Source organism: Berghia stephanieae, chromosome 9 (assembly GCF_034508935.2).
Source record: "Berghia stephanieae isolate SIO BIC M18660-M18661 chromosome 9, UCSD_Bste_1.3, whole genome shotgun sequence".
In the NCBI taxonomy this organism is placed as follows: Eukaryota; Metazoa; Mollusca; class Gastropoda; order Nudibranchia; family Aeolidiidae; genus Berghia; species Berghia stephanieae.
Window position 1 is genome coordinate 15,079,859 of NC_088368.1, and position 10,220 is coordinate 15,090,078.

A 10,220-nucleotide genomic window follows, 5' to 3' on the forward strand; every position below is an offset into this window, starting at 1 on the left:
ACAACAATAACGACTTCTACAACTACAACAACCACTGCATCAACAACAACTTCAACTCCTACTACTACCACTCAACCATCAACTCCACCAACGACTTCCACAACTACTACAACAACGACCACTACACCAACAACTACAACGACTACTCCAACTTCTACTACTACAACTCAACCATCAACATCACCAACGACTTCTACATCAACTACGACTTCTGCTCCTACAACAATCTCAACTACTACTAATAAACCAACATCCACGTCAGCTACCAGCAGCACTACATCTTCTACATCCTCTACCACCTCGACTTCTCCGACTACATCAACATCCCCTACCTCATCCTCCACCTCACCTATGGCAGCACCAGCCACCCAAAGAGCAACACCAGTACCAGGTATGTAGAATAACAGTGAAATCCTGATAAAGTCAACACCGTCAGACCAAAAAAAATGGGTTGACTTCAAAGCAAGGTTGACTTTATCCAGTATTAATGGAACACACTTAACCCTCTCCTGTCCACCCATAGGAAAATCGTCACATTCGTTACGATGCAGCCAACAATTTTCTTATTCTGATTTCATTTTGTTATATTTATAACTCTAAAAACTCGACACTGTATTGCAGAGCTCATTTTTCTGAACAAAACATGGAATATACTCGTTACCAATAGGCTGTTTGAAAAATCCATTTTTGTGTGTTTGGTGAGAATGAAGTTTCGGGTAAAATTCTGAAAATAGCTGGTAAGGAAAGAGTTAAAGAACAGAAAATTTGACAGCAACGAAATGTGTTGTCTTAAGAAGGAATTGACTTTTATCGGATTTCACAAAAAATGAAATATCCACGCAATAACCACTCTAAGTCTCAACGCGCTTTACAAGGGGTCCCAGGCCAATAGCAATACTTAACATGTAGGACGGGACACGACGCCTGTTAAGCGATATTCATTTTTTTTTCGGAGAGAGACAACGCTGTTAACGCCTGGTACTCATTTTCCACCAAGTTCGGTGAGAGAATGTGAGTAAAAAATTATTTTCCAAGTACTCAACTATGCGCCGAGCGAGACTCGAACCCAGGACCTTCCGATCCGAAAGCGAGTGTCATACCACAAGACTTCATAGCCGCACAACCCTTGACCCGTTAACGATAAAACTGAATTCCTATTAACTCTGAATTTTCCCAGCTGTTTTGTGTGTGTATGTGTCCCGTTGTGTGGTACTATGCAGGAATAGGGAATTTAAGTTAAAATGTGACTCATTGTGTCAGACAAATCGGGGGGAAATGTACAAACAAAATTGAATTGAACCCTCTCCTTACCAACTATAGGAAAATCGTCACTTTCGTTACGATACAATATTCATATTTTTATATTCAGATTTAGTTTGTGCATCACAATGATTTTTGTTTAATTAATAAGAACATAAAGTTGTTTTGTAGAGAGATTGTTTGAGTTGAAAAATCAATTTTTCTGCTGGGTAAGCCTGCCGTTTTGGGAAAAATACTGAAAATCATCGGTAAGGAGAGAGTTAAAGTCAAAATAGTAAAAAATAAGGATTTTGAGTTTTTGAAGTTTACGAAACAAAACTCATTCCAATAGTACTGTAACACCATTAATTCAGAAAAGTGAGTGGAGCAGGCACTAATGTTGATAATAACAAGAAAGAAGCGAGTAGGAAAGTGCCAGAAGACAACAGAGAATGAAAACAAAAAAAATTTCGCGGCGGCAATGAGGGCTCGAACCCGCGACCTTACTGGTACGACAACTCCGCCTGGCCTCTCTTGTTTTTTGCCAATACTTTAACTCTTGACAGGATTCAAGTGTCAAGATTGTGTAGATGACCCCTCGATAGGCCTGGTGTGTAATCCGTCTGCAGTTCGGATGTGTCCCTCCTGGCAACGCTACTGTGAGAATACTGTGGTGATCATGCCGGATAATGGGGGTACCATGCACGTCACCAAAAGGTAAATAACAAATACCATATTCCGACAAAATATTTCCTTTCTTTTGGCTAAAGCCAGCATGTACTTCTTTACGAGTCTGATAAACAAATTGTCTGCATATGGTCCAAAGTGCCCATATTTGTAGGTCTGATAGCCAAGTGCAATTATGAGCCTAATTAAATTTGTTATAATGGAAAACTATTTTGCTTTTGTTTTTGTTTTTTTGTTGTTTTTTTATGAACCCATAACAATTTGGGATATCAGACCTGCAAATAAGTATACGTTGATATGGTCCCATGGTTGTAATGGAGATACTCTCAAACCAACGCAAATGTTGTCCATTACAACAAAGTTAAATCAAGTCAATATCCACTAAACATGCTCAATGCGCTTTACAATGGGTCCCTGGCCAACAGCAACATGTAACATGTAGAACGAAACATATCGCCTGTTAAGCGATTCTACAATTTTTATGACAGACACAACGCTGTTAACGGCCAGGTACTCATTTTACATCTGAGTACGGTGAGATAATGTGAGTAAAGAGCATTTTCCAAGGACTCAACTATGCACCGAGAGAAGCTCGAACACAGGACCTTCCTATCCGAAAGCGCGTGTCATACCGCAAAACCACATAGCCGCACAAACTATAGCGTTATAAATGGAACAATTTTCCTACAGTTGGTAAGGAGAGGGTTAACATATCAATCTGTCAAAATGACTCCTTTTGTTCGTTAAAAAAAGCCTCAAATCTGAGGGCTTTTGGTGTAAAGTGTGAAAATTTCAAAATGTCGTAATTCTAATCATTTTAACTATATAAACAAACTTGGTATATTTGTTTCACTTCAACAGAACGCCAGATAGAGCCTATTGGTCACAAATAACAGTAGAATCTTAGGAGTTTTGTTCACTTTATATGATACCAGAATATGGCGATGGGCGACGTGCACTTTTTTGCAGGTCTGATAACTCAATTCATTATGGGCTCATTGTAGGCTAATGGAAGTTCACCAAAAAAAATTTAAAAAATGACGCATATATTGTTCATTACAACGATGATAAACAAGGTCCATATTGGGTTCGGATGTCAGACTTGAATATATGTCGGTGATGGGTCATATATGTATATCATCGTAAAGCCAGACAATATAATAGAGTTGTATATTGGTAATTTTATTAATGTCCAGTAACGCCATCATGAACAGCAACTACAGGAAGGAAGTTATATATAAGAATAAACAAGGGCTTTAACTCTTCAAGAAAAAGGTCGCAACACAGGGACATAACTGTGTCATTACTACAAATACCATAACAATTACACAGTTATTTCCCATTTATTATCGGTCACTTCTGGCACAAATCTGACTTAGATTAATACTTCCAAATGAGATTAATACTTCTTTATTTTTCACATAAGAAGACTTTCATTGGTTGTCTTGGTGCGAGTAGGGCACCATATCAAAAGACATTTTCTCATAGAATTACTCACGTCGCCATTTTGTTGAAAGTTTTGTCCACTATCGAAGTGTCAAAACCATGCAGAAGTCAAAACATTAACTCCTTTAGGCCTAATAGTTTTAACCTTATACAGAAAAACGTTGTGGTCTAAACTGTTTTTTCATATCAGGTGTGCCTGATAAAAATCTGGAAAGTTGTGTACGCAACAGTGGCAGACAAACCAGAAAGAAACACTGACAACTACAAGAAAAAGTCAGCATGGCCCAGTCGATGCAGCATGAATTTTTTTTCTTGTATGTTTCTTTCTGCTTGGTCTGGACTGATTCATACAAACCATTTTTAGACGTTTAACTTACTTACAACAGTGCCTGCTCCCTAATTTGTCACTTTGATATTGTCAGATGTGCCACTGAGATAGAGTGTCACAGCGACTGGTGGGAGTTCACGAGATCAATCCCTGCCTGTATGGATGACTTGAGTAAATCGTTGAGTTCTCCGCACGGGCTTGTTTGCCGGTAAGTGGCGTTCTTGTCTCTGAAAGATGATGGCAATGATGATGATGGTGATGATGATGATGATGATGATAACGATGATGATGATGAGCATGATGATATTGATTATCATGATGATGATCATGATGATTATGATGATATAATAATAATAATAATAATAATAATAATAATAATAATAATAATAATAATAATAATAATAATAAAATATATGATGATATATATAATAATAATAAAATAATAATAAAATAATAATAATAAATAATAATAAAATAATAATAATAATAATAATAATAATAAAATAATAATAATAATAATAATAATACAGTATTCGCCGAATTCCAGCACGCTCTGCAATACGGCACTCTGAAGCTGGATTGCCGAATTCTATTTGTCTATACTACAAGCTAAGTGCGTATTACAGCACACTTTTTCACCATGCAGTGTCGTGACAAAACCTCATCGGTTCTATTCAATACAAGGTAATCATTCTTTGTTAAAAGTTAAGCGACTTTGTCACAAGAGGTCTGGGTATCTACATATCGTCCCTCAACGCATTAATGAGTGTTTGGTTGGGGTTGTGTAGTGTTGGATGGGGTAAACAAGGTCGGTGCCAGAACGTACCAACAGTTTGTGGTCGCGTGTAATCACAAGAGAAAAGACGTACGTACAGTTTGTCGTATCGGGTAATGTGGGACACAAACAATCTTTTAAAATTAAAAAAAAATATTGTAAATATGAAAATATAAGATATAAAAATATATATCTTTTAATATATAAAATCAAACTGAGCCTATAGTGGATGAAAATCAACCAATACTCCCCAACAAGCGGCATCAATGACAAGGGAAGTAATGCAGGAAATAATACTCGGAGAACATTGATATGTACGGATTACCTCCCATGCGTATCGGGTTTCAGAAAGTTCGGATCCTTGCTTCTCACAAGAGCGTGCCAGAATCTGAAGAGTACTGTGATAATAATGATGACGATGATGATGATTATGATGGTGATGATGATGATGATGATGATGATGATGATGATGATGATGATGATGATGATGATAATGATGGTGATGATGATGATGATGATGATGATGATGATGATGATGATGATGATGATGATGATGATGATCATCATCATCATCATCACCATCATCATCATCATCATCATCATCATCATCATCTTTATTATCACATAGAATGTAAGATACGCTAACATTATTCATTCTCTGCTTTCAACGGTATTTTATCATCCATATAGTTTAATTAACATGATTATGGCAATGATTCCATCCTCAGATTTTGTTGTAATTCCTCTTCGTCAGCTGGTGATGCCTGCAATGTCAAAACAGTTCCAGACATCCTGACGTCATTCCAAACACCTTCAACACTTGCGCCACCAACAACATCACCTAGAACTACAACAACAATGATGGCAGTAACATCAGCACCGTCAAAATCGTCACACCCGCCCTCCCCCTCATGGTTTACAACTTCATCATCCTCTTCCTCCTCCTCGTCTTCACATAACTCCTCCACTTCCTCTTTACCCACTTCCTCTTCCATCCTATCTTCTTCGTCCACCTCATCCTTCTCGGTTTCTCCCTCAACACCCCCGTCCTCCTTTTCATCCTCTTTCCCCTCCTTCTCCTCCTCCTCCTCCTCCTCCTCCTCTTCCTCCTCCTTCTCCTCCTCCTCCTCCTCGTCCACATCCTCTTCCTCATCCTTCTCCTTCAATTCTTCCTCCTCACCCAAAGCAACGTCATTGTCAACAGTGAAATCAACAACCATAACAACAATGCATAATACAACGACGATGAAACCAACGATGATAACCCCAGTCATCGCTACACCCATTTCATATGGTGAGTATTTGTTGAACACGGCGAAGAGTCCATAAATATAATATGCGACCCACCCATCAAACCGGTATCATCTTGGAGTAATCCTGAAAATTAAATCAATAGTATAAAAAAGAAATAAGATAAGTTTTCTTTATAATAAAAAGGAATCCATACTAAATTCAAAACACAACAAACTACTCACTACTACAACTAACAACAACTACTACTACTACTATACTACTACTACTTAATACTAATACATACTATATACTAAAACTGTACTATAGTATATACTTATAGTATATAGTAGTCAGTAGTAGAGTAAGATTATTATAGATATATAGTATAGTAGTAAGTAGTAGTAGTAGTAGTAGTAAGTAGTAGTAGTAGTAGTAGTAAGTAGTAGTAGTAAGAAGAAGTAAAGTAGAGTAGTAGTAGTAGTAGTAGTAGTAGTAGTAGTAGTAGTAGTAGTAGTAGTAGTATAGTAGTAGTAGTAGTAGTAGTAGTAGTAGTAGTAGTAGTAGTAGTAGTAGTAGTAGTAGTAGTAATAATAATAATAATAATAATAATAACACCTTTTACTTGATATTATATCTCTAATATTTCGAATGATTGTCTGCAGTTACAAGACAATGCGTCCAGTGTGGGGACAAAACCGCCTCCTCTCCGTGCACCGCCTTTGATCTGATTTTCAGTCAGACCCAAGCGTGTCCCATTGGACTTGACTTCTGTCTCAATCTAATAGAACAGAGCGGTGGACAGAAGAATGTTTACAAAAGGTACGTCAAAAACTATCAGGTTTCACACCCTTTGACAAGTTGAAGCTTATGTTTATCCCATGGATATTTTTGAATGTTGTCTAGCGGCTATGTGGTCTGGTGGTATAACATTCGATTTCGGATCGGAAGGTCCTGGGTTCGAGTCTCGATCAGCTTATAGTTGAGTCCTTGGAAAATGCTATTTACTCACCTGGCCGTTAACGGGGTTGTCTCTGTCTGATAAAAGATTGCAATATCGCCTAACAGGCGTCATGTCCGTCCTAAATGTCAAATGTTCCTGTTGGCTAGAGACCCCTTGTAAGGCGTTGTGAGCACTTTTAGTGGATATTGCGCTTTATAAAAGCTCATTTTTAAAAAGCCAAATTATATAGAAATAGAGATATGTTTCGTCAAAGTGTCTCACTAGTGGGGCGAACTCTTATGTTCCTCACCAAAGGAGGCTCAGTCTATTCAGTGGGTTCCCTTGTCATGGTCGTTGAAAACAAAAGTACTCACATAATTCAAGCACGGCAAATTCTTGCACGCTCTGCAATGCAGTACCAAGATCTGGGTAACCGAATTTCGTCTTTTTATGTAATAAGTCATAACCTCCCATAAACATTGGATTTTGGCACTCTCAGATTGTAGCACGCTTTTTGTCTTCTCTCAAGAGCGTGCTAGAATCCAGCGAATACTATACCCCAATACACATAGAACATCTGAAGATTACTCTAAATAAAATGTATATTTTGGCACTTAAGAATATCAATATTTTTACTCTAAATAATATCTAAATTTTGACACCAAAGAACATCTATATGTTGACATTAAAGAACATTTATATTTTGACACTACAGAACATCTATAGAATAATATCTAAATTTTGACACCAAAGAACATCTATATGTTGACATTAAAGAATATTTATATTTTGACACTAAAGAAAGTATATATAATTTGACACTAAAGAACATCTATATTTTGACACTAAAGAAAGTATATATAATTTGACACTAAAGAACATCTATACTTTGACAATAAAGAACATCCTTATTTTAGCACACCATAGAACATCTATGTTTTTACATTAAAAACATCTATATATCGACACCAAAAGTATCTACATTTTTACACTAATTTTACCCCGACATGTAATCAGTTAGATTTTAAACATTTTATTACACAGTTGTGTCGATGAAAAGACCTGCCGTCTTCGATGGTATGACCAGTCCTCAGACAACGACAGATGCGTCCAGTATAACCCAGCCACCAACACAGGGGATTTATCCTGTTACTACTGCTGTACCTCAGATGGATGCAACAAAGCTTACAAACCAGCTGACAGCGAGTTGTACACTCCCTGATTTTATAGGAATATTACATTCTATATGATTCTTACACTCTTGCTTTTTGCAATTCCGGACGTGTTCCCACATGCTTGCGAGTGCACGTTGGGAAAAAAATTCGAATTCCAAAACGCAAGCGTGTAAGACAATTTTTATTGTACCCCTCAATTGATTCCGAATTCGTCATCTTTGAATAAAAGATATGCTCAAAAACGTTTAAATGATATACCATTTTTTTTAAAGAATATAATTTTTTAAGGAGAAATTCAACGTTTAATAATCTGACGTCATAAATTCTTATTATATACGCGGGTACTATTTATGGGGATGGGTAGAAAAATTATTATTTATCAATTCAAAACAAGCATTGTGTCTGGGTGATTTAAAATTGAATTTCTAGACACATCTCGAGACGTAGATTTGTTTTACCGAGGACAATAGATATAATAATCTTCTTTTTTTTTAATGAGAACAATTAAAATCTGACATTTCTTGTCATTTTAAATTTAAGGTCACTTTTTGAAATCTTGGATGATAATAACTGACCTTTAATATGGAGCAATGTCCACTAAACAGCTCGGGAGAATTCTAAATATCTACTTCCCAACCAAAAAAATGGAACAAATCGCTGTAAGTAAAATACGAAGAAACACCGCTATCGATTCAAATTTTGGAAACAAGATAGAGACAATATGGATTGTCTTGAGGAGAGACAGAAATATTCCAGCTAATAAGGTAATGATGTTTTTCTTTACACCAAGCGGGCATAACAAGCACAAAGGCAGACCCGTAATAAGCATATTCACTACGATAAATAAAAACCTCAAGCGCCTAGATGACACAAAAGAACTGGGATTCGAAAAGGATTTAGAACACATGAGATCCATCGCAGCAGACCGTCATCAGTGGAAGGACTCCACTCAACAAATCAGAGAAGTTGCGAAAGCATCCCAGTCCGAAGATCAGGAGGCGACCGGTAAAAGTCAAGTAAGTCGAGCAAGTCAATATCCATTAAACGTGCTCAAAATGTTTTACAAAGGGTCCCTAACCAACCGCAACACATTATAACATGTAGGACAAGGCATGGCGATCTAATATTTTTTTTGGGGACAGAGACAATGCTGTTAACAACCCGGTACTAATTTTACACCTGAGCACGATGAGAGAATGTGAGTAAAAAGCCTTTTCCAAGGACTCAACTATGTACTGCTCAGAGCGGGACTCCAACTCTGGACCTTCCGATCCGAAGGCGAGTGTCATACCACTAGACCACACAACTGCACATATCATGTGACGCACAGCCTCAATCTGGTTGTATGTCAGGTTAAACCAAATGACGAAAGGGGAATTTCAAATACTTGAGAATAATTAGGGATATGAAATTTTACTTTTTAGCTCCTTAAGAATTAATAAACTTTCTTCTTATTAAAACAGTGTTAAAACGATCCTCCTATCTCTGCCAATAAATTAAATTTTCTCCCTCTAACCCGTAGTCCAAACCTAACACGGTTTTGATCAGTTATAAATAAATGGTTAGATCTTTTTAACCTTAAATATCAAAGCTTGATTTAGATCTAGCTCTAATGTTAATTTTTTTTAAATTGATGACCAAAGTTTTATTCTATCTTTTACAACATTATCTTTTATATTTTATAGTTAAGCTTCCTGGGTGAGGTCTTCTGACCTCCGATTGTGGGCAGGAGGTCACTTGCTGTGTGTTCTATTCCCCTATATCTGTTTCCGAGTTTGCTTTCTGCCTTGGTCATGAAATGGGATTACTTGGTCTTGTCTGGACGTTTCCAGGAATACTGACCACACATGATATTGCTTGTGAGAAGACGACACAGGGAACCACACAACAGCCATTATAATCACTCTGCCACCACAAACATATCCTCCACCACCACCACCACCACCATCATCATCATCATTATCATCATCATAGCATTATCATCATCATCATCTAAATTGGTAAATAAATAGCCAGCTACAGGACGTAAAATATCTGTCATATGTTCATATTTATTGAATTAATTACTCATTCCTTTCCCAACCTTCATATCCTTCACACCCCCCCCCCTCTTAAAAAAATCTTAACCTCTGTAAAATTGCCAATCAGTTTTTCTATATTATAAAGAGCTTTATTCCTTTGAATTTTAAGCCCAATTAGCCATTAGTCATATATGGCATATAAATAAGACACTAACAATGACTCGCCCAAGAGCACATAAACTCTGCAATCCACCACTTTCAATTTTCTTCGTTTGGCCTTCTCTCTCTCTCTCTCTCTCTCTCTCTCTCTCTCTCTCTCTCACACACACACACACACACACACACACACTCTCTCTCTCTCTCTCGATCTATCTAT

General features: G+C 37.1%; 1 protein-coding gene across 24 annotated transcripts in view; it reads left to right on the plus strand.

The window, feature by feature from the left end:
* Positions 1–8,073, plus strand: part of LOC144979754 (uncharacterized) — an 18,559-nt gene extending 10,486 nt beyond the window's left edge. For all 24 annotated transcript variants that reach the window (XM_078926744.1, XM_078926745.1, XM_078926751.1 and 21 more), the window contains exons 10-15: positions 1–391; positions 1,806–1,956; positions 3,795–3,908; positions 5,204–5,769; positions 6,371–6,527; positions 7,693–8,073. The exon at positions 1–391 is cut by the window's left edge and continues 8 nt beyond it. In XM_078926744.1, the coding sequence (XP_078782870.1) occupies positions 1–391; positions 1,806–1,956; positions 3,795–3,908; positions 5,204–5,769; positions 6,371–6,527; positions 7,693–7,870 (1,557 nt within the window). In that variant the 3' untranslated portion in view covers positions 7,871–8,073. The remainder of the gene's footprint in view (positions 392–1,805; positions 1,957–3,794; positions 3,909–5,203; positions 5,770–6,370; positions 6,528–7,692) is intronic.
* Positions 8,074–10,220: the final 2,147 nt, after the last annotated feature.